This window comes from Oncorhynchus mykiss, unplaced genomic scaffold, assembly GCF_013265735.2.
Source record: "Oncorhynchus mykiss isolate Arlee unplaced genomic scaffold, USDA_OmykA_1.1 un_scaffold_215, whole genome shotgun sequence".
NCBI classification, from domain to species: Eukaryota; Metazoa; Chordata; class Actinopteri; order Salmoniformes; family Salmonidae; genus Oncorhynchus; species Oncorhynchus mykiss.
In genome coordinates, this window is record NW_023493685.1 from 376,129 (window position 1) to 400,903 (window position 24,775).

The following is a 24,775-nucleotide window of genomic DNA, read 5'->3' on the forward strand; positions in this document are numbered from 1 at the left end:
TCTACCTCGTTTAGCATAGCCAGACCTTGTATTATTGTGTTCTGTGTATTCTCGGAGAACTCAGAAGCCTGGAATAAGAGGCTAAACTCTGTCTAACTCCTCAGTAGAAAACATGCACAGACCTCCGCTTCCCTCTTTCCTCTCTTCCTCTTCATCTTCCCTCTTTCCTCTCTTCCTCTTCATCTTCCCTCTCCTCTCTTTCCTCTCTTCCTCTTCATCTTCTCTCTCCCTCTCTTTGCCCCTTCCCCCTCGTCCCCCCTTCCCTCTCCTCTCTTTCCTCTCTTCCTCTTCATCTTCTCTCTCCCTCTCTTTGCCCCTTCCCCCTCGTCCCCCCTTCCCTCTCCTCTCTTTCCTCTCTTCCTCTTCATCTTCTCTCTCCCTCTCTTTGCCCCTTCCCCCTCGTCCCCCTCGTCCCCCCTTCCCTCTCCTCTCTTTCCTCTCTTCCTCTTCATCTCTCTCCCTCTCTTTGCCCCTTCCCCCTCGTCCCCCCTTCCCTCTCCTCTCTTTCCTCTCTTCCTCTTCATCTTCTCTCTCCCTCTCTTTGCCCCTTCCCTCTCGCCCCCCCTTCGCTCTCCCTCTTTCTCTCCCTCCACACAGTGAGACCACATGTACAGTCTGAGGGCTGTGTGTGCTGTGGCCTTAAATGATGAAATATGTCAGCTGTCTTAAAAAGACCCCATCCTTCCCTCTCTGGGCAGAATTAGCACCACTCCTTTCTTTCAAAAGGGAGAAAACACATCTGCTCTGGTGGAACAACTTTTTAAAAAAGGAAGCCAACTTTCCCCCTGAAATGTAGACTGGGATGGATGCAGAACAGCTCCAGGATTAACAGTTAATGAATGGGCTCAGTTTAGGTTTAGTACCCAGTTACCTTGGCAGTAGCACTACTTTCTGCCTCCTGCCTACCTCCACCCAGTAGTCTACAGTACCTCCACCCAGTAGTCTACAGTACCTCCACCCAGTAGACTATGCCTGTCACACATTCCCACCTATCCGCCTCACTTAAATACGTCTGGCCACAGGCTAGTAGTGCCCTCAGTACCATTTAATGTCCCTGGCTCACTTCATCTGTCCCACATTTTATTACATTTTATTTAGCTGTCTTGCTGATAGCTGCCTTTTCTGAGTGCCAGCCCAGTGGTAGGAGTGTGTGTGTGTGTGTGTGTGTGTGTGTGTGTGTGTGTGTGTGTGTGTGTGTGTGTGTGTGTGTGTGTGTGTGTGTGTGTGTGTGTGTGTGTGTGTGTGTGTGTGTGTGTGTGTGTGTGTTTTTGCCTGTGCCTGCGTGTGTGTCCATTTTTTCATATTCCCCCTCCATCTGGGCAAGTCGTTAGCACCAATGTCTTCGGTACCAGCCTAACAGTAAACTTAATGAAATCAGCGGAACATGAATCATAGGCTACATGTTCATTATACACTGGGCTGAACTACTGTGGCTCTAATGGGACTGCAACCCGACTGCAACCACAGCATGGTATGAGTGGATGCTCTGGGCAAAGCTGTCCCAAAACACTGCACAATGGGACCCGGAGGAATGGCTATGTATTTGAATCATTCCATTCTATGGGCATGGTCTCAACTTGAGGTGCATACATAACATAACTCTCATTGATATCCACTGTCGGCATCCGAATTGACAGCTCTATGCACTGAAGATCTATGTATCTGCTAGATATGATTCAACCCTTTAATAAGTCTGGTAATGTGACAGATCATGTAGACAGTCAAAGACTCCATCCTGGTTACATTGAACATGCCATCGTAAAACAACCCTGACATCATTGCGCCCCATCGTGAAAACAGTAGTACCAAGACATAATTTCTCACACGCGAGCCAAAAGGGGGATTTTGTAGTTTAGAAGACTCTACTAAGTTATCCAACAGAAATGACAAACTGTAGTGTACAATAACCAATCATTGCACTTCAGTTTCCATACACAGATAATTCCACAGATAAACCCAGAGGGAAACTGTGATCCAGTTGTTCTGACTGATTTGTTTACATTGAAGAGGATGGAGGTTTTAACAATGACGACCTATAAAACCCGTACATGACTGAAGGGGTACATCAATTAAATTACAGGTTCATAAACCTTAATGTCTTCCGTTCCCCAACTAGGCAATTTGTTGTGGACCTAGTGGTATGCAGCTCTTAAGAATGAGGCCAAAATGTGATGCATGCCATCACTTCCTAGCATTGTGGATTTGTTTACCCTTATGAAAATCACCTGACGTGGATACGGTTACAGCCCTGTAATTATTGGAGATGAACCGTGATGAGGGACCTATATATTTTGCGTAAGGGACGGATGAGACATATATGGGCATATGGCAGACTAATCAGAACCAGTCACGAAGGAGGGTTGAACGATTTTGAGGGTTCTCAGTTTGAAGAAAAAGGGCTGATTTGTACACACCAGATAAAAGCAGGGTTACAGTGTAAAATAGGTTTCTTTTGATTACTCATAAATGAAGACAGTCCGTTCTACAAGACTCCACACACTCTGTGGTTAGGGTAGTACACTGTATCTTGTTAAAAGAGTGACTCTGGCTTTAATTGTTCAGAGTAATTTGGGTCAAAATGGTTTAACTTTAAACTGGTGGGCAGTAAGCCTGTTTCAGGGAATGTTTTTTAGAGATGGGGATTAGGAAGTTTAACAATGGGACTTCATACTATTTCAGGACAAAACTCTTGCTTCAATACCACTTAGCATCCAAGTTGCTAGTCATTTATAATTAGCTTATTGGGTCTTTTTTTGAAAAATCACACAATTACATTTCATTGGATGGCAGACACCCATAAATGGCAAGGTGCAGAGCTAAATTGCTATTACCAATTGGATGAGAAAACTTCACACTTGAAACCATAACAGGGTTTTAAATCAATTATTTTCTACAGTACTGTCGACAGTCATCACATTCCAGGCATTCTGTTTTCACTAACAACTGAATCTATATCACTTAACATCTGAAAAGCCAAATGATATCACCGAATTCTTTAAGACTAGAGATTGCCTCGAAATATACATCTACTACCTAGTGCACCGTTGAATATGTCTTCAATTGATAGCATAGTACCTTCAGAGACAATGAGCCCTACACTCTTAGAAAAAAAGGTGCTATCTAGAACCCAAAAGGGTTCCATAGAAGAACCCTTTTTGATTCCAGGTAGAATCCTTTTGGGTTCCATGTAGAACTCTTTCTACAGAAAGATCCACCACATTGTACCCCCCTTTCAGGTGCTACCGTGCTAAGCCTTAATGAAGTGCACACCTGTTATGTTACATGGTTCAATTTCAGCTGCCAAGGACTCCATTCTGCCATAAGTCAGTATATAAGTTCCATGGTATAGGACAAGTTTTATATAAGTCTATGTAAAGCTTTGCCATGTCTATATAAAGCACTAATTGGTTCTTGATATGTTCCATGGTTTTATTAAACCCAAACACCCACTTATAAATGATTTATGATGGATTGACTTGAACACAAAGTAATTACTTCCATGTGTGGGAGATCAACTATAGTCAAAGATTCCATCATTAATTAGGACATTTATGAAGCGGACAAGAAGATAAACTATGTAACTATTGGTTTCCTAGACTGACATACATACAGACGCACACACACACACAAACAATCCAAACTTACATACAATATTTTTCTCAGCTAATCGCCAGCAATGAAATCCCATACTATCTATTCTTCGATAGTTTGCTATTCGTTGCCATGTGGACATATCTGTGCCTTGTTGTCATGCATGTGATATTGAATCCTCCCTCACTCAGTCTTTCCACTAGCTGTGTGTGCCTGTGGCGTCTGCTTTCTTAGGATGACCACACCACAGTACAGTCTGGTGACATACATACAGCACAGCACCCAAGTAGAACATCACGAACTGTCATTTCCTAAACGGAGACGTGGCAAGACTGTATAAAAAACTCTATAGGACTCTCAAAGTCAAATCTATAGGACCTTCTCAATAGTACACTTGAAACAGACACAATAACATGTTTTAAGTTGTCTACTGTTTCCCAATCACCGCCAGCCTACAGATGAGCTTGAGCTTGGAGTGAGAAATCGACAAAAAGGTGGGAGCTGCTGTCTGTATGAACCCAAATGCAGGAACTCAGTGTCCTCAAGCCAAGAGAGGAGAGTTAACTACCTGCTACTACCTCTACCACCCAGTCATGAGTTGCTGATGAGTGCTGAGGATGGATGAAGGTGTTGTAGTGTGTCATACAGACTGTCTGTGTAAAATGAACCTCCAAAACTCATCTTCCTTCCTTCCTGCCTGTGTGCCTCACCTCTGCCTGCTCCTGGAATGACAGCTACCAGCCCTGTCATCTTTTAAAGATCCACCACACTCACTTCTGCGTTCACACGCAGGGGAAGCATTTCAGACAAATTAAATGGTAACTGATACCTTTCTTGTGTGACTGAGTGAGTGTGTCAGTATTTGGTCATGTTAACTTGGGGCTTATTTTTGTGTAGAAATGCAAAAGCTATACCCTACAGCAGAATTGCTTTTGTTTCCCCACTCAAAATAAATAATGATGTGTTTTCTTTTCACAATGGGATTCCCTTTCTTCAAAGAGCGACTTCACTCTTTGGCTCATGTTTTACCCCACTGGCTTGATGCCCTGCAATGAATGACATCATTGTTACTGTCAGTGTGTGAGTGTTGGGTTGGTTTGAAGACACGCTGTGGTCTAACTGCAGGTAATCCACTCCCTGAGAATGTTAAGTGTACCTTCTCAGGCCTCTCGCTCGATGACAACATGCCATTTCACTGTTCTGAATGCTAAGCCATGGCTCCACACTTGGCTTTGAACCTATTGTTCAAGCCTAAGAGAGGAGACTAGAGGATAATACCCACAGACACATATAAGCTAAGATGACGATAATCATATCTCGTAAAAAGGAGCACCTGAAAGAGTACACATGCATATGCTATAACCCAATCATAGTTCACCAGACTGTATCATAGACGATAGTTGGGTACAGTTACAGCTACAGTGAGATTCTGAAGACATATTAAAACGGAACCTTTCATTGTTGTCATGATGATGAACAAGTTGGACATAACCCTAGTCCCCTGGAGGCTGCTGGGACATATAGTTGTGAGGCTGGGTGATAGAATGCCTCTGAGGTGTGGGATGATGATGGTGTATACTACACACAGACTCAGGTTACAGGGAGAGACAGGCTGAGACTGTGATTGATCCTGATAGCAGAGGCCTGTGGGAGAAGTGTAATTCAACCTGGAACAGATGTTAAAACCCCTGGAAGAACGTGGTTATGGAGAGGGCAGAGCTGGCAGACCCACGCTGCCCTTATTTACCGCCATTATAGACAATGGTTGAGCCGCACAGCGCGAGCCAGTTACAGATGAGAAGATACATTTGACTGTGGATTTGAGAAACTGAGAAATGACGGACTGTAATCAAGTCAGACAGAAGTTACACAAGCCTGAAAATCTGGAGTCCTTTCCTGGAAAGAAGCCAAATGAAAAGGCTTGTTTGATCCTATGACAAGAAACATTCCAGTTGAGAGTTGTTGTAGGTTGAAAGAAATCATACCATTTTCACACTACCCTGCCGACCCGAATCAAGCTTTGCTGGCTCCGATATCAATATCAACTAGCCACTATGGTGGACACATGGAGATGGAGGGTGACAAGGAGTTACATCTGGCCAGAAGTCTGATACTCTGATCACTTCCAAAAAAACACAGGTGTAATATGCTGTCTCATAAAGCCAGTGGATGAAGACAGTCTCCTCTCCACTGTTATAATGGGATAACATGCAGCAGGCCCACAACACAACTAGAGCAAAAACCTCCCTAAAACCTCCCTAAACTCAATAAGTCACGTCTTAAAAATCACTCATCTGTGACACTGTAGTGGAGACTCAATTTCATCTGTGAAATGTTGGAGATGATAAAAGGCACGCCAATATAAATTAACAGGCTGTAAATGTTTAATATGACTACTTCTTCAGGCTGATTTGGCTTTGAAGAGGATTGGATCTGTAAGAGAAAAATCCCATGATTGTTTTTCCTATTCATAGTAGAGTAGACAGGAGTTCAAAATGCCATGGGCAATGTTCCTCACAAACAGGAGAAAAAGACAAGATTTTTTAAGGCGAACATTCTAACTGTGATCACAGTGATGTGCTGTGGCAGAGGCTGTTGTCTAGAGCAGAAAACAACAATAGGTCAGGATAAGATTAAGATCAGCACCTGGCCCACTTATTGAGCATCTGATTTAGTGAAATCTACTGGACCAGAAATTCAAAACAAGACTTCAAGTTTTGTATCTATCATATTTCCCATTGTAAAATCAATACATTTTTTTAGTCTAATAGGCTACATTGTAATTCTGTATTAGAATCTTTGAGTAAGCACTGCCCTCTGCTGGTTTCAGAAATGCAACAATGTACTTGATCAGTGTGGCCATTCTGCATGAAATAGGCCTGCCTAATGACTCTAGTGTAATTCCATACATTTCATCCAGCTCTCTGCTCTGATTAAAAGCAAATTACAGAAATGTACCATACAACACAGATTTTAAGAGTTTGCTAATGATCTGTCAAAGTCTGCCAACTTTAAAAGTCATGCTGACAACATCATCTATGCCAGCATGTAGTTCATCGTGCACCTGCACAGCGGATACACCCTTGGGAGTCCCTGTGAGAATCAGATCCCCCTCTTCTAGGGTGATGATCTCACTGATGTAGCTGATGAGAAAGGGAATGGAGAAAATCATCTGAGAGGTGCAGCCATTCTGGCGCATCTGGCCGTTCACATTGAGCCAGATCTTCACGTTTCCCGGGTCGGGTATCCGCTCTTTGGGGATGAATTCACTGACGGGACAAGATGTGTTGAACGCTTTGGCCAGAGTCCACGGAAGACCTTTAGACTTGCAGTCATCCTGGACGTCCCGAGCTGTCATATCCAAACACAGGGCGTACCCTGCGACGTGTTGCATCGCGGAGGATTGGGGGATAGCGGTGCCTCCTTTCCCGATGACCACCCCCAACTCGATTTCATGGTGTACACTGTTGGAGTATTTGGGAATGAGGATAGGTGAGCCCTCTGTCAGATATGCAGATGGAGTCTTCAGGAACAACACGGGCTCTGTTGGGACGACGTTATTCAGCTCCTTTGCATGGTCGGCGTAGTTCCTTCCAACACAGATGATCTTCTTTCCCCACTCCCAAAATCGAGATATATTTCGTGAAGTCATTGTAAAGAAATATTGTCAAGTCTACAGCTGCCCGAAGCAGTTCTTACCATCAAAACGACCTTTGCCCGCTGCAGCTTCCTTGAACAAACCTGTCAAACGTACGGTATCCCAGAGTGGACAAAAAAAGTTGACGTGTTACATAATAAAAGTTCATTCAAAAATATGAGATATTTCGATACGAAATAAATGCATTATATAAATATTACAATGAAGCTAAATCAGTGCATATATATTACAAACTCAACCTGATTACAAATATGACGTCGTAAGGTTCCGTGGGTTCGCTTTCTCCAGCCTATCAGCTGATATTCACGAGCTACTCCCCTCGCATTCGATTGGTGTATCTGTGGAGGTCAACGTTAAAGAAGGCGGAACTCTTCATTAAACCAAACGAGTTTGGTTCCTGTACATGCGATTGCGATATTAGCAAACAGCTACAGTGTTGCTGGCTATGTTTTACAGGTCACTGGTAGCGAGTGCCTGCACTCTTGGCGTTCTTGGAGCCGCTGCAACGTATAAAATTGGTATGTTTCGCTCACATCCCGATCTTTCAGGTTCTTTACACAGCTACATAACAACCCTGAAAGTTTCTAAACGAACTGTCACTGATGGCACGCCAACGTAAGGTTAGCTAGCTTTCATATTTGTAATTTACACAGCATATTCAAATGCTAGCTAGCTACTGTCAAAGCAGCCATATATCTTTGAAGCAGCTGTCCCGGGCTAGCTAACTGGTGTTCATTAGCGCTTAGCAAGCCCCTGATGCTATTACATCATCCCCTTCCTTGTCTGGCATTTCCTCTTACAATTCTCTCACACACAGACTGAACTGAAGGCTTAGCTACGCATAGAATTTGGCAGCATCGAAATATTTGCAAACCATTGGATTCCAGTTATTTTAATGTATTATTCTGATCTTACTCCATAGTACTTCGGTTTTGTGTTCTCTGGCTGGCTTGTTTACTTTCATGTGAATGACAGCTTGAATAAATTGAGAACAAGCTCTCTCTGACAGGGTTACAATAGCTAAACTTTACTTGGCTGTTCTCCAAGAACCACGTAGCCCTTGTGTACATTGTAAGCACGTTTACCTTCTGTTTACCCTGTATGTGAACTGTATTTTTCAACGAAAATGGATTGGTTAATATTATGGCAACTATTTTATATTTTTACGATGACAAATTGGTTAGTGAGTTCTGTTATGTCTAATGTGATGAACTGTAAATATTGTGTAGCCCCTGCGCACGTCCAAGCAGCCCTTCTACACAAGGAAGCTCCTGATATCCCGATAAGGAAGTCTTTACTGGTGGAGCAGAGCGACATGAAGGTAGAACTGCTGCCAGCCCTCACTGACAACTACATGTACCTTCTCATTGATGAGGAGTCAAAGGAAGCTGCCATCATAGACCCAGTTGAACCAGTGAAGGTATGAAATGAAATATAGCCTGCTGTAGGTTTGTTTTGATGGATCAACAGTAGGATATGATGTATATACATTTTATAATCATTTGATTGTCTCTTCAGGTTGTAGAAGCTATCAGAAAGCACGGTGTGAGACTTACAACAGTTCTGACTACCCATCACCATTGGTAAGTCCAGATGTCAATCATTGTTTTGAATATCACTCAGTGCAAATGACTCAGCGAAATTACCATTGTGAGCAGTCCAATAACACTGAGATTAGATATACCGACATTATAGGATTTCCATGTACCATGCGTTGTCTCCTTCTCTCTACAGGGACCATGCGGGAGGCAATGAGAAGATGGTGAGGCTAGTGCCTGGTCTCACTGTGTACGGAGGAGATGACCGGGTGGATGCCCTCACTAAGAAAGTCAAACACTCCAACACGTTCAAAGTAAGGCCTTTATACCTGAGTAACTACCAGCAGAATAACCTATGTAATAACCATAACAGACCTAAAACAAAACACCTGTCTATTTCATTGCCAGGTTGGTTCACTTACAGTCAAGTGTTTGTTTACGCCATGCCACACCACTGGCCACATTTGCTACCTTGTGACCAAAGACAACAGCACTGAGCCTCCAGCTGTCTTCACAGGTAAGCTACTGATATCGTTCCAATTTGACTGTATCACCTACTGTAATAGAGAGCAATAGTAATGGCATGTTGGCTAAAGCCCATGAGAAATTAAAAGGGGTTTTGGATAAAAGCCGAAAATAAGAACTGTGTTAAACACAGGCTTAGGAGATCTTATACGTTTTGTTCTGTGAGATAATCTGTCAGCTCCCTTTGTGAATTTTGAAGCATTTAGTAATCAAAACGGCACATAAAGGCTTCATAATTCATAAAGGTCATGTTAACTGACTGATATTCTCGTAGAACAAAACATATAAGCTCTCCTGAGCCTGTGTTAACCTCAGACCTTATATTTTATATCCTAAAACCACATTCTTTCCAAATTGGTTCGTTCAGCCATTCCTGAGGTACACTGCATGACCAAAAGTGTGTGGACACCTGCTCGTCGAACATCTCATTCCAAAATCATGGGCATTAATATGGAGTTGGTCCTCCTTTTGTTGCTATAACAGCCTCCAGTCTTCTGGTAAGGCTTTCCACTAGATGTTGGAACATTGTTGCGGGGACTTGCTTCCATTCAGCCATGACGTGAGGTCGGGAACTGATGTTGGGCGACGAGGCCGGCGTTCCAATTCATCCCAAAGGTGTTCGATGGGGTTGAAGTCACGGCTCTGCAGACCAGTCAAGGTCTTTGACACCAGTCTCGACAAACCATTTCTGTATGGACCTCTTTGTGAACGGGGCATTGTCATGCTGGAACAGGAAAGGGCCTTTCCCAAACTGTTGCTACAAAGTTGGAAGCATTTAATTGTCTAGAATGTTATTGTATGCTGTAGTGTTACGATTTCCCTTCACTGAAACTAAGGGGCCTAGCCTGAACCATGAGAAACAGCCCCACACCATTATTTCTCTTCCACCAAGGGGCAGACAAAGGGCAGGTAGCGTTCTCCTGTTATCCGCCAAACCCAGATTTGTCCGTCGGACTGCCAGATGGTGAAGCGTGATTCATCACTCCAGAGAACCCGTTTCCACAGCTCCAGAGTCTAATGGCGACGAGCTTTACACCACTCCAGCCAATGCTTGGCATTGCACATGGTGATCTTAGGCTTGTGTGTGGCTGTTAGGCCATGGAAACCAATTCATGAAGCGCCTGAAAAACGGTTCTTGTGTTGACGTTGCTTCCAGAGGCAATTAAGAACTTGGTAGTGAGTGTTACAGATTATTTTTATGTGCTACTCTGTGGTCCCGTTCTGTGAGCTTGTGTGGTCTACCTACCACTTCACGGCTGAGCCGTTGTTGCTTCTGGACGTTTCCACTTCACAATAACAGCACATACAGTTGACTGGGGCAGCACTAGCAAGGCAGAAATTTGACAGACTGACTTGTTGGAAAGGTGGCACCCTGTGACGGTGCCACGTTGAATGTCACTGAGCTCTTCAGTAAGTCCATTCAACTGCCAATGTTTGTCTATGGAGATTGCATGGCTGTGTGCTCTTTTTTTTTTATACACGTCAGCAATGGGTGTGGCTGAAATAGCCGAATACACACACTTGGAGGGGTGTCATGTATTCGGCTATAGAGAGATCTAATTTTCTTTTTTTTTAATCTAGGAGAACTCTATTGAAGTCTGAATAGACTCGTCGTAATGCAGTTCCAGTCATAGGGGACATCAATCTCTTAACAGTTCTGATCATTAAACATAAGTTACCTAAGTAAACCTACAGTAGTTCTCTATGTATTATTAAATCAGCAGATTTTTATGGCAGTCCTTTGACCCTTGTTATCTTCCTGTTTAGGGGACACACTGTTTGTTGCTGGCTGTGGGAAGTTTTTTGAGGGTACAGCTGAACAGATGTACAGGGCATTGATAGACGTGCTGGGACGTCTGCCCCCTGAAACAGTAAATATACCTCTATCACACTGTGTTAAATGAACTTCTACATATAACTTTCTTTACATGTAATGACAGCTACTGGATTAACACTATTCAGTGTCTGTCTTTTATAGGTTAGAAACGGTCAGTTATTATTACATTATATGTGACCAAGCACGTGTGCTGACAAACTCTGTCGTGTTAACACGACAGTCACGCAGCAGGTGGGAACAATAGTGTGTTTGTGTTCCAGCGTGTTTACTGTGGTCATGAGTACACCGTCAACAATCTGAAGTTCGCTCGACATGTGGAGCCCGACAACGAGGTCATCAAGAAAAAACTAGCATGGGCAAAGGTATATCTTGATACATTTCATTAAAGGCCCAGTGCAGTCAAACACATGATTTCCCTGGGTTTTTATATACATTTCCTCACTGAGGTTGGAATAATACTGTGAAATTGTAAAAAATTATGATTAATGCCCTTAGTGTAAGAGCTGCTTTTAAAAGATTGTCTGAAATTTCTGCTGTTTTTGGTAGGATGGAGTTTTGGCCTTCCATGGTGAAATCACCATGTGGTAAATTGGTTAATAGACCAATAAGAAAGGGTTCCAAACCTCTCTGCCAATAAGTTTTCCCCTCCCACTCAGACCACTCCAAGACAGTCATAGCTAAATATTTCGACATTTCCCTTTTGCTATAAGAAGCTATTTTTGACCATTGTTTTCAATTAAAATCACATTAATTTATTGAATTGTTACCCAGAAATGATACTGAGATAAACAGCTGCATTGGACATTTTGTGTGTGAACACATGGCCATGGTGATCTTTAATGTAATCAAGAAAATGTATAATCTGCTTTTTATTAAATCCGTAGGAGAAAGTCAGTAATGGAGAACCAACCATCCCCTCCACTGTGGCTGAAGAATTCAAATTCAACCCCTTTATGAGAGTGAAGTAAGTACAACTAGTGATGGACATTTTTATAAAGCACTTGCTCAAGTGGGCACAAGCAGCACTGATCTCTTATACGAGCATCAGACAATCCACAAGTGCCCTCTTGAGCTTTGTGTCATAGAGGAATGCGGGGAAGATGAGGGAGAGGATTTTTTAGCATGGAAATGAAAGTGCCAATGCTCACTCTGTATGTAGTGAAATAATTGAAGTGACATTCTTTGCTTTCTATTCCAGAGAGAAGTCTGTGCAAGAGCATGCTGGGCAGAATGACCCTGTTGAAACCATGAGGAGTCTCCGTAAGGAGAAAGATGGCTTCCGGGTCCCCAAGGACTGACTGCAGAATGGAGTCTAGTGAAATCCGTTCCACTACATGCGTACCAGTGCACTGGACTTGTTACTAACAACTATGGCAAAATATTTCCTACCTGTTTCATTCACTACATAAAATACTGTATTTACTACATTTCAACATTCTGTACATTAGCTTGTAGACCTAATGCAAGCATCAAGCAAAACATTGTAGTCTCGTCACGAGGAAGACTAGAGATGGGAGTATGAACTGGATTTACAGAATACAATTTGATATGTATTGCAGAAGATTGATTCAAGAATCTACTGAAATGTACAGTTTGATGTAGAGTGAATACAGTATTGATATTCTGTAATGTGAAAAATAATACTTTAATAAACCCCAACAATTCTCATCTGCAGAAGCAAAGCCAAACTATAAAGAGCAGGGTGAAGGTTGAATAAGTAGATTGTCTTAATGTGCAATGTTTGTAAATTAATTTAGACTTTTTGTCTCTGTATAAAGGTTTCTTATCAAGTGTTTTATTATTTTAATATGGTATATTCACTCAACAATATTTCCGAGGTTTGGGGTATAGTCCCTTTAGAGAAGCCAGGGCTACTTTAGTGTGATTGCTGGACATTTAGAAAATCAAGACTGAAGCGCTTCCAAACATCTCTCATACTATAGAAAATAAGACAACTTAAGCTCATTGATAATCAAAAGCTCCATTATATATGCATACACACATCAGTCTTTGAGTGCCAATGTGAAGTTGGTGATACATAGGTTTTACTAAAAGCTCCATTGTCTCCTTCACAGAAAAAGCAATAAAGCAGATTGTTTCTATTGTTGGCCTAACAATTCATTTCATATTTGTGAGAGATTCATATCCCTAATGACTATTACCCGCTTGCAGAATTCTTAGGGTAAAACGGTGATGTTTGCTTGACATTCTGTATTAACATTTCACCACATCTATAACAAGAGCTGCTAAACATTTAGTTTAATATATAACCAATATATTTTGACATTGCTAATATTACTTAGTCCATATTAAATGGTTGAACCTAGCTGCTTAACTGACAGCATACCGTATGAAGGTATGTACCTCGTTCTCACCATGCCATACAAAGGAAGAAAACACTGAAAACATGAATGTAAATATTGAAAGTGTATGCTTATTTCTACAGCTAAAACTGTTCCTTAGTATCGTGTCAGTATGTATATCAATGACTGCTGGTACATGGTGAATAACGTACTTGAAAGTTAGACTAACATTTTAATATGCAAAATATGTATCATAGATTCATTATAAATAAGGCAGAAATGATATACATTTAAACTAAAATATTTCTTTAGAATTCCATCAGAAAACATTTCAAGAGTCCAAATCCTTTTCAGTGCATACAAGAGAAATAACAGAATTTGCTGCTGTATTCATAATTAGTGCACACTTAAATGTAGTAGTGGTCTGGTATGAATTAGCTTGTGCGTATACAATCTATAGCCTGAATGTATACAGGCTTTATGTTGGTATAAATAAATGACAGATCTAGAAGAAAAATAAACACACCTATTTAGGCAAGGTGCTGGCTAGGTGCTGGCTAGCGGAGTAGAAAACTTGAAAAGAGAGCCGCACACTCTAGGAGCTCAGATGCAAAAATTGAATTACCAACATTTCGACAACCAAGCTGTCTTCATAAAATTTTTGCATCTGAGCTCCTAGAGTGTGCGGCTGGCTCTCTTTTATTTTCAAATAAATAAATGACAGGCCACCACAGTAATTAAGCACTTGGCGATAATGCTCTATTTGATCTGACAGACAGTCCTTTAAAGCACAGACAGAAGGATAGAGGGATGGATAGACAGAGAAAAGAAATGGGGGGAACTTAAAAGCAGAGAGAGGAGAGAGACAAAGACGGTAGAGGAGAGAGACAAAGAGACGGTAGAGGAGAGAGACAAAGAGACGGTAGAGGAGAGAGACGGTAGAGGAGAGAGACAAAGAGACGGTAGAGGAGAGAGACAAAGAGACGGTAGAGGAGAGAGACAAAGAGACGGTGAAGGAAAGTGCTAAATTCAGTCATCCAGTACAGATGGAGCATAAACATTAATCCAAGGTCAAGTTGTGTGACTTCACTCAAATGGTTCAAATAATCCTAGAATAGGGATGCATCTCAATAGACAAAATGTATGTGCATCATGCCTTTCTTTATTTCTACTGATATTAAAGAACTAAGACAGGTGAAAATACCCAACAAGAACCGGCCATGTTGCTTCCACCTAACCTGTGTTAAACTCAATGGAGATGAAACAGAGAGGGCTACTTTAGACTATTGAGATGCACCCTGACACTTGAGGACAGACCATTCACTTACAGAAACCCTTCAACATCCTTTCACCCTCTCCTTCACCATTTGACAAGGAGTCCGTTGGTGGCCTTGTCCACTGCATGGTACTGTGTGTGCAGCAGCTCCCTGGCTCTCTCCTCTCCTACACTCTGTAGCCAGGACTGGTAAAGCTCTGCCACGTGCTGGTCCTCCTCTGGCACTAGAGGGCGCTCCTCCTTGTACAGATCCTCCACCTGCTGCAGCAACTCCTTGTTGTTCTGCTCTGGTAAGGGCTTCACCTGGCCTCCCCCATTCAGACAACCTGTATACACACACAGTGAGGAAACACAACACACAACTGGTTTTACAAGTTCACTTTGACTTGAACCAAAAAAAAATGAATTACAAACAGGAAACATTCCCCAGGGGAATTCACGCAGTGTGCTTTCTAACACTAGCTGCTGCCTGTGGTAGCTTCTGTGCAGATGTAGAATAGAGACTTCAACCATAGCAGTAAAAAAATCAAGACATAATTCAATTCCACCCACTTGAATGTGGGATGAAAAAAAACATGCATTTGTATATAGTATCTTGAGTTTATATTAAACGCAAATGTAAACCAACAAACAAAGCCTCCTCTTTCCTCACCTGACGGACAGGCCATGACCTCTACGAAGTGGTAGGGTGACTTTCCCCTCTTGAGTTTCTGCACCAGGTTCTGGATGTTGCGGAAACCGTAGGTTGTGGCGAAACGCAGCACGACCACACCGTCCCTTTCCAGGGTCACCTCCTGGAAGTCCTTGTTCCTAAAGGGGACAGGTTAATCAGGGTTGTGTTCATTAGGCACCAAATACAATAAATCAGACTGAAACAGGGAAGGACAACTTGGATTTGTCCAATCAGAAACGCTGTTTCTTAAACATGCTCTAATCTCAGGGTTATTCTTCTCAACAAATCTATACATCCATGGCTGATAGGAAGCAGAGACAGACTTCCCTGCACATCTCATGGAAATGAAGAGAGACTGAGTATTTTGCCTGCACTATTTCACAGTTGACACAATTAAGTGAAAGCTAACCAATTAGCAGAGGTGAGCTCCTAACAGGGCTTTAATACTGCAGGGCCAGACTGACTTACTTGAGTGTCTTGTAGGTGAGCTCCTTCACCTCCTCTCCAAACAGCTGTCTGGCAGCGTGTGTGAACACGTGATGGAGGTATCCTCCTGAACCGCTCCCTGCATGGCCCAGCAACTCATCACCACACACACTGCTGAACCTGCAGGGACACAAGTGCATGCACACATCAGCAAGTGTAGAGTTCTTCTGACGCACGCTGCACACACACACACACACACACCCCCCCCCCCCCTTCTGGAGTTCTCCTGACACACACGTATGTATTAATTTATAGGTAAAAGATGAGGTTCAAACCCTTACATTGTATCTAATGGGGCTGGCTCCACATCGCTGAGCAACACTTTCTCTTCCTCTAGCATCTTCAGAACTTCTCCTGTCATGAAATAAACAGAAACAGACATCAGAAAATGTACATTTAAAAATGTGATTCCAAACAGAAAACACACACAGAGACTTTGAATACTATCTGCCATAGTGGTTTCATGTCCTCCCTACCTGAAGTGATGACACAGTCCACCTCTCTGGTGTCAGCCTCCTCCAGGTAGAAGTCAGGCCTGGAGGCCTCCAGTTTCTTATCATAGCAGGGCATCACAGTCACATGGTAGATCTGCTGTGGGTTCAGGCCCTGCAACAACAACAACACACACCTGTCAGTCATATCTCTTAGAAGATCTCATCCTACTATACAGACATGATGGAATCATCATCCAAAATGAACACAAATTCTTATCATCTATTAAACATTACTCTCCATCTCTGATCTAGATCCCCTGACTCCATTTAGTCTATTCCAAAACTAACATCTAGATATTTAACCCTGCAGTCTTCATCGCTGAATGTCAGACTCCTGCATCATCAGCTGGCGGAATTATTGGGGGGCTTCCGGTTCAGAACAATTATATTGAAGGTCAGAAGCTTTTTAAATCAAGAAAACACTTTTTTTTTTTTTACAAACCCAGGAGCTGGTCGTTTTGCATTATGTGAATTCCATTCTGTGAGCGGTGAGGCAGACATAGAAGGCTACCAGCAGGGAACTGTCCATTATTTGTGTCGAGCTGAAACATTTTTATTTGTCCATATGTAGAGCTTATGTTCCCTTCCCCCACGTAAGAATACACTGCCAAGTTGACTCTCCCTGGCTAGCCTCTCTCCATGTGAAAATGGCTAAAGTAACAGGACAAAGAAAGAAAAGTTCTGATGGAGGAATACACAATCGTGGAAACAGGTGCTGCGCGAGTCATTATGGACACGGTCAACAACTCGCTAGATGGATGCACAGCCTGCAAAAAGAGCAAGCAGGTATGTGTTTATGTTTATGATAATTCAGGTAATTATTAGTGGATGATTGTGTTAATTCAGGCTGTCGTACATGTAGACCGTACGCAGGACATATAACATTTAAACCAGTGCTGCTGGTAAAAGTGCAGCCTAGTAAATAAGTTATTCTGGGAATAAGTACTTTAGTGACTTGTCAATATTTTTTAAACCTCCCGCTTTGGGCTGGATGTGTCAATGTGTAGTTTATATATGGCTAATCTATGAGCAGAATTACTGTCTTACCTCAATTAACCACAAAATCCCTAGTTTAAAAGCGACTGTTTTCTGTAAGATGTGGTGTGCCATTTTCCCTAACTTCCCCCACATGGGCCAGCCCCCTAGCAATTCAAGTTCCAGCCCATCGCTATTTGAGAGACAACTAGCAAGAATCACACACAGCAGAGCAAGAGAGAGAGCAATGACATGGAGCACAAATCTGCAAATATGTGATGTAGTACACCATTATCGGGGACCACTTTTAGCTCGTGGATGCTACTTTCAGAACTACTGGCTACAAAGTATACAAAAGTACCAGGGAATCCCTTTAAGTTTCAATTCAATTATTTGATTATCTAAACAATATTGAATGTAAAGGTCTTGTTTCGTTATGTCGGCTACAGGCTCTAATGAGGTAAGAAGGTTAATTGGAAGGCTCCTTTTTACAAAGCAATTTGAGTTATCAATGTGACGCATTGCATAGGCATAGTGAAGAAAAAATATATATGGTTCTTAATTCATGTTGAATAGACATGCAGACAAATTCATTCATGCAGGGAAGAAGAATATTAGCCTACTACACAGGAGTCACAAACACTAAATAAATAGATGTTATTTGGCAGGGTTGAAGGATCAACTCGCAGAACAATTTTATGCGGCTCGGTCGGATTGCACAGAAAGATCTCTCTTGATGTCGGGTAGGCTCAGAATTTATGTGGCTGGAGCGGGGTGGGTGCAGCTCCAAAAAAACAGACCTATGCAGGACTCTAGTGTCAATGAGCCCCGACCAACCTGCTGGCCAGCGAAGAAGCCCTTCACCAGAGAGCCCATCATCTGCTGTGGGGAGCGGGTGGAGCTGACGTAGGGCAGGATGAACTCTCCATGGGTTTTCTCTGCATAGCAGATCCAACCTGAAGACAACACAAGCCTGTATTATTACAGGGCCTGAAGACAACACAAGCCTGTATTATTACAGGGCCTGAAGACAACACAAGCCTGTATTATTACAGGGCCTGAAGACAACACAAGCCTGTATTATTACAGGGCCTGAAGACAACACAAGCCTGTATTATTACAGGACCTGAAGACAACACAAGCCTGTATTATTACAGGGCCTGAAGACAACACAAGCCTGTATTATTACAGGGCCTGAAGACAACACAAGCCTGTATTATTACAGGACCTGAAGACAACACAAGCCTGTATTATTACAGGGCCTGAAGACAACACAAGCCTGTATTATTACAGGGCCTGAAGACAACACAAGCCTGTATTATTACAGGGCCTGAAGACAACACAAGCCTGTATTATTACAGGACCTGAAGACAACACAAGCCCGTATTATTACAGGGCCTGAAGACAACACAAGCCTGTATTATTAATGGACCTGAAGACAACACAAGCCTGTATTATTAATGAACCTGAAGACAAGCCTGTATTATTACAGGGCCTGAAGACAACACAAGCCTGTATTATTAATGAACCTGAAGACAAGCCTGTATTATTACAGGGCCTGAAGACAACACAAGCCTGTATTATTACAGGACCTGAAGACAACACAAGCCTGTATTATTACAGGACCTGAAGACAACACAAGCCTGTATTATTACAGGGCCTGAAGACAACACAAGCCTGTATTATTACAGGGCCTGAAGACAACACAAGCCTGTATTATTACAGGGCCTGAAGACAACACAAGCCTGTATTATTACAGGGCCTGAAGACAACACAAGCCTGTATTATTACAGGGCCTGAAGACAACACAAGCCTGTATTATTACAGGACCTGAAGACAACACAAGCCTGTATTATTACAGGGCCTGAAGACAACACAAGCCTGTATTATTACAGGACCTGAAGACAACACAAGCCTGTATTATTACAGGGCCTGAAGACAGCACAAGCCTGTATTATTACAGGACCTGAAGACAACACAAGCCTGTATTGTTACAGGGCCTGAAGACAACACAAGCCTGTATTATTACAGGGCCTGAAGACAACACAAGCCTGTATTATTACAGGGCCTGAAGACAACACAAGCCTGTATTATTACAGGACCTGAAGACAACACAAGCCTGTATTATTACAGGACCTGAAGACAACACAAGCCTGTATTATTACAGGGCCTGAAGACAACACAAGCCTGTATTATTACAGGACCTGAAGACAACACAAGCCTGTATTATTACAGGGCCTGAAGACAACACAAGCCTGTATTATTACAGGGCCTGAAGACAACACAAGCCTGTATTATTACAGGGCCTGAAGACAACACAAGCCTGTATTATTACAGGACCTGAAGACAAGCCTGTATTATTACAGGACCTGAAGACAACACAAGCCTGTATTATTACAGGGCCTGAAGACAACACAAGCCTGTATTATTACAGGGCCTGAAGACAACACAAGCCTGTATTATTACAGGACCTGAAGACAACACAAGCCTGTATTATTACAGGACCTGAAGACAACACAAGCCCGTATTATTACAGGGCCTGAAGACAACACAAGCCTGTATTATTAATGGACCTGAAGACAACACAAGCCTGTATTATTAATGAACCTGAAGACAAGCCTGTATTATTACAGGGCCTGAAGACAACACAAGCCTGTATTATTAATGAACCTGAAGACAAGCCTGTATTATTACAGGGCCTGAAGACAACACAAGCCTGTATTATTACAGGACCTGAAGACAACACAAGCCTGTATTATTACAGGACCTGAAGACAACACAAGCCTGTATTATTACAGGACCTGAAGACAAGCCTGTATTATTACAGGCCCTGAAGACAACACAAGCCTGTATTGTTACAGGACCTGAAGACAACACAAGCCTGTATTATTACAGGGCCTGAAGACAACACAAGCCTGTATTATTACAGGGCCTGAAGACAACACAAGCCTGTATTATTACAGGACCTGAAGACAACACAAGCCTGTATTATTAATGGACCTGAAGACAACACAAGCCTGTATTATTACAGGGCCTGAAGACAACACAAGCCTGTATTATTACAGGACCTGAAGACAACACAAGCCTGTATTATTAATGGACCTGAAGACAACACAAGCCTGTATTATTAATGAACCTGAAGACAACACAAGCCTGTATTATTACAGGACCTGAAGACAACACAAGCCTGTATTATTACAGGGCCTGAAGACAACACAAGCCTGTATTATTACAGGACCTGAAGACAACACAAGCCTGTGTTATTACAGGACCTGAAGACAACACAAGCCTGTATTATTAATGAACCTGAAGACAACACAAGCCTGTATTATTACAGGACCTGAAGACAACACAAGCCTGTATTACTACAGGGCCTGAAGACAACACAAGCCTGTATTATTAATGAACCTGAAGACAACACAAGCCTGTATTATTACAGGACCTGAAGACAACACAAGCCTGTATTATTAATGGACCTGAAGACAACACAAGCCTGTATTATTACAGGGCCTAAAGACAACACAAGCCTGTATTATTACAGGACCTGAAGACAACACAAGCCTGTATTATTAATGGACCTGAAGACAACACAAGCCTGTATTATTAATGAACCTGAAGACAACACAAGCCTGTATTATTACAGGACCTGAAGACAACACAAGCCTGTATTATTACAGGGCCTGAAGACAACACAAGCCTGTATTATTACAGGACCTGAAGACAACACAAGCCTGTGTTATTACAGGACCTGAAGACAACACAAGCCTGTATTATTAATGAACCTGAAGACAACACAAGCCTGTATTATTACAGGACCTGAAGACAACACAAGCCTGTATTATTACAGGGCCTGAAGACAACACAAGCCTGTATTATTACAGGGCCTGAAGACAACACAAGCCTGTATTATTACAGGACCTGAAGACAACACAAGCCTGTATTATTACAGGACCTGAAGACAACACAAGCCTGTATTATTACAGGACCTGAAGACAACACAAGCCTGTATTATTACAGGGCCTGAAGACAACACAAGCCTGTATTATTACAGGACCTGAAGACAACACAAGCCTGTATTATTACAGGGCCTGAAGACAACACAAGCCTGTATTATTACAGGACCTGAAGACAACACAAGCCTGTATTATTACAGGGCCTGAAGACAACACAAGCCTGTATTATTACAGGACCTGAAGACAACACAAGCCTGTATTATTACAGGGCCTGAAGACAACACAAGCCTGTATTATTACAGGACCTGAAGACAACACAAGCCTGTATTATTACAGGGCCTGAAGACAACACAAGCCTGTATTATTAATGAACCTGAAGACAACACAAGCCTGTATTATTACAGGGCCTGAAGACAACACAAGCCTGTATTATTACAGGGCCTGAAGACAACACAAGCCTGTATTATTACAGGGCCTGAAGACAACACAAGCCTGTATTATTACAGGACCTGAAGACAACACAAGCCTGTATTATTACAGGGCCTGAAGACAACACAAGCCTGTATTATTACAGGACCTGAAGACAACACAAGCCTGTATTATTACAGGGCCTGAAGACAACACAAGCCTGTATTATTACAGGACCTGAAGACAACACAAGCCTGTATTATTACAGGGCCTGAAGACAACACAAGCCTGTATTATTACAGGGCCTGAAGACAACACAAGCCTGTATTATTAATGAACCTGAAGACAACACAAGCCTGTATTATTACAGGACCTGAAGACAACACAAGCCTGTATTATTAATGAACCTGAAGACAACACAAGCCTGTATTATTACAGGACCCGAAGACAACACAAGCCTGTATTATTAATGAACCTGAAGACAACACAAGCCTGTATTATTAATGGACCTGAAGACAACACAAGCCTGTATTATTACAGGACCTGAAGACAACACAAGCCTGTATTATTACAGGGCCTGAAGACAACACAAGCCTGTATTATTAATGGACCTGAAGACAACACAAGCCTGTATTATTAATGAACCTGAAGACAACACAAGCCTGTATTATTAATTAACCTGAAGACAAGCCTGTATTATTACAGGACCTGAAGACAAGCCTGTATTATTACTGGACCTGGAAGAGACCAGGGCCTATATTTATAAAGTGTGTCAGAGTATGAGATGATCTGTCCCCCCTCTTATTCCCTCTTCTGGCCGTGACCCCACTCTCCTAGGGTGTCTCAGAGGGAGTTGGGATATGCAAAAAACACATTTCAAATTAAAACACACTTGTACATGTGTGAAACAGGACAAATAGAAGTACCCACCACTTCTAATCTGATGAACTTTGTGAAATTGGGCCCTGGTTTCTGAAGTTCTATTGGAAGGATTCTGACCTGGAGATAATCAGGGTCTAGTTAAGGTGTTGAGGTACAGCTGGTTACCTGGGCAGGCAGAGGCTAGCATGGGCAGGGCCTGCTTGTCTTGCTCCTTCCGATGGAACCGCTCCACAAACTCTTTCTGACTCTCCAACAGGCTGAAGGTCCTGCTGAAGCTGGTGTCAAACACGTGGTGAACCCCTGAAACACAACAGTCAGTATATTTTATCTAAATATAATGTATCTCACTAATGTGTCAGATAAACCGATGTCCTATATTACACAGATACACAAAGGTTTATCTTTTAACCTTCGCACTCACCCAGACCCTTGAAGAAGGCGGTGAGCCTCCTGCCTGCCTCACTGCTGCTCAGGCCGTAGCGTGCTGCCAGGGAGGCTCTGGACTGTGGGGACACAGACACCACCACCACCTTCTGCTCTGCTACACCTGCCTGCTGGGGAGATGAAGGGAGACTAGTTACACACAGAGGAGACAGATACAGACACCATCATCATCACTAAACACGCTGGGTTGAGTATGACTGGTGGGTCCTGTTTGTGGGTCTTCAGATGGATGCCAACACACACACACACACACACACACACTACCTTGTTGCTGCGTAGCACCCTGTAAATCTCTTCATGACTCTGCTGTGTGATAAGGACACTCTCAGCTGAGGTGATGCAGCCACTGCAGGCCAGGCAGTCATTCAGAGTGATCTTAGCTTTCTCCAGCTTCTGCTTTCCACCATCCTGGAGACACAAAGAACAAGTTGGAGTAATATTGTACTGTAGGTTAACAGTGAGAAAGAAAAAGTTTGTCTCAAAAAGTAGCATCTGCTGCTTAAATTAATTTGAGAAAGTACTTGACAAAACAAATCCCATAAGGCAGCCATATTGCTTTTACCGATCCTGTGTCTTCAGAACAAGTTCAGGTGAAGGAGAGATGAGAAGAGCAACAAGAACGTTTTGAGATTCACCCTCAGTGAAGTAGGCTCATGCCAGTTGACATGTTAGTCAATGTAACATCATCACAGCTCCAGCTGTGGTCACTATGTGGGAAACATTGAAGCATACGCACCTGTTTAACCTGGAAATAGCTCCCATCATCTTCTATTTGAATTTTAGCCACAGATCGGCCTTGCTTCTTCTCCACCTTGACTGGTTTCACACATTCCTAAGAAAGGACAAGGGGAGCAAGTAGCAATCAGTTTAGGTGGGAAAGTACAATCCCAAACAATACTAGCTAGCTTAGTCACATCGTGCTTACAGTACAAGAACCAATTAAATTAAAGTAAAAGGAACTAATGGTGTGTCTGATGACAGATACAAGTGGACATCTTTGGCTAAGTTATTCAACCTAGGAAGTTAACTAGTTAACGTTAGCTAGTCAAATGAGTCACATGTCATTTCGATGACCTAGCGAGAGCGCAAAGCAACTAGGTAGTAGAGGAGGCTGGAAGGAAACAACATCTCTGAATCCATTCTAATGATCTCATTCCAGTCATAACAATGAGCCCGTCCTCCTAAAGCTCCCCCACCAGCATCCGCTACGAGTTAACTAGGTTAAAAAAAAGAACAAAAGCGGGTTCAATTGAAACCACCATTGCTTCAATCAATTTACACAGCAATGCCAATAACACAATATACGCATTTGGAGTTGGACAGATCATACTCTATTTGACAGCTAGCCAGTACTTTAGAGGTTAGCTAACTACAGTAGCTAGCTAGCTAACTAGCTACTGAGAGTGGCGACCAGTGAGTCATTAACATTAAAATAACCACATTATACCTATGCTAAAATTATATAAAACGTGTTTAATAACATGATTGTTGTATGGTTAAGTGTTATTTACCTGGGAAGGAGTGATAAAATCATCTAGATCTGTCAACTGCAAAACACCGCTAAATTGGGACACCATGTTTAGTGCTGCTGTAAAGCAGTTTGTGTTTACTTTGAATGTCGTAAAGATGTTTCGTCAGAGAATGTGCTTCTCTCATACCAACCAGATTTGATACTTGGTATTTTTAAACAGTACCCAAGTTTACCGAAGCGATGAAATGAAAATAAATAATG

General features: G+C 42.4%; 3 protein-coding genes across 5 annotated transcripts; 1 reads left to right on the forward strand and 2 right to left on the reverse strand.

Moving 5' to 3' along the window:
- Positions 1–5,953: 5,953 nt before the first annotated feature.
- On the reverse strand, positions 5,954–7,514 carry LOC110486843 (acylpyruvase FAHD1, mitochondrial). The gene has a single exon (XM_021558667.2). The coding sequence runs from the start codon at positions 7,241–7,243 to the stop codon at positions 6,587–6,589; it is 657 nt and encodes a 218-aa protein (XP_021414342.1). The 5' UTR covers positions 7,244–7,514; the 3' UTR covers positions 5,954–6,586.
- Positions 7,515–7,617: 103 nt separating this feature from the next.
- LOC110486842 (hydroxyacylglutathione hydrolase, mitochondrial) lies at positions 7,618–13,261 on the forward strand. 2 transcript variants are annotated; one of them, XM_036972970.1, is made up of 10 exons: positions 7,661–7,767; positions 8,259–8,320; positions 8,479–8,669; positions 8,768–8,832; positions 8,984–9,101; positions 9,196–9,304; positions 11,080–11,183; positions 11,410–11,511; positions 12,034–12,113; positions 12,348–13,261. In XM_036972970.1, the coding sequence occupies exons 3-10, from the start codon at positions 8,565–8,567 to the stop codon at positions 12,445–12,447; spliced, it is 783 nt and encodes a 260-aa protein (XP_036828865.1). In that variant the 5' UTR covers positions 7,661–7,767; positions 8,259–8,320; positions 8,479–8,564; the 3' UTR covers positions 12,448–13,261. The 2 variants fall into 2 exon arrangements, with proteins under 2 accessions (XP_036828864.1, XP_036828865.1); XM_036972969.1 differs by lacking the exon at positions 8,259–8,320 and having other exon boundaries at positions 7,618–7,767.
- LOC118947904 (cytosolic Fe-S cluster assembly factor narfl-like) lies at positions 12,926–24,702 on the reverse strand. Of its 2 annotated transcripts, none has more exons than XM_036972968.1 (11): positions 24,555–24,702; positions 23,780–23,875; positions 23,308–23,451; positions 23,021–23,150; positions 22,765–22,899; positions 18,194–18,312; positions 16,364–16,493; positions 16,169–16,241; positions 15,870–16,007; positions 15,381–15,538; positions 12,926–15,054 (listed from the first exon to the last, which is right to left on the reverse strand). In XM_036972968.1, the coding sequence occupies exons 1-11, from the start codon at positions 24,618–24,620 to the stop codon at positions 14,813–14,815; spliced, it is 1,431 nt and encodes a 476-aa protein (XP_036828863.1). In that variant the 5' UTR covers positions 24,621–24,702; the 3' UTR covers positions 12,926–14,812. The 2 variants fall into 2 exon arrangements, with proteins under 2 accessions (XP_036828863.1, XP_036828862.1); XM_036972967.1 differs by having other exon boundaries at positions 23,021–23,153.
- Between the last annotated feature and the right edge of the window lie 73 nt (positions 24,703–24,775).

Coding starts and splice junctions, on each gene's coding strand:
- LOC110486843 (XM_021558667.2), bottom strand. CDS start 7,243: ATGACTTCACGAAATATATCTCGATTTTGGGAGTGGGGAAAGAAGATC.
- LOC110486842 (XM_036972969.1), top strand. CDS start 7,695: ATGTTTTACAGGTCACTGGTAGCGAGTGCCTGCACTCTTGGCGTTCTT. Junction 9,305..11,079: donor GCCTCCAGCTGTCTTCACAG/GTAAGCTACTGA, acceptor CTTCCTGTTTAG/GGGACACACTGTTTGTTGCT. Junction 11,512..12,033: donor AAAAACTAGCATGGGCAAAG/GTATATCTTGAT, acceptor TTAAATCCGTAG/GAGAAAGTCAGTAATGGAGA.
- LOC118947904 (XM_036972967.1), bottom strand. CDS start 24,620: ATGGTGTCCCAATTTAGCGGTGTTTTGCAGTTGACAGATCTAGATGAT. Junction 23,154..23,307: donor GGGTGCTACGCAGCAACAAG/GTAGTGTGTGTG, acceptor TCATCTCCCCAG/CAGGCAGGTGTAGCAGAGCA. Junction 18,313..22,764: donor GCTAGCCTCTGCCTGCCCAG/GTAACCAGCTGT, acceptor TGTTGTCTTCAG/GTTGGATCTGCTATGCAGAG.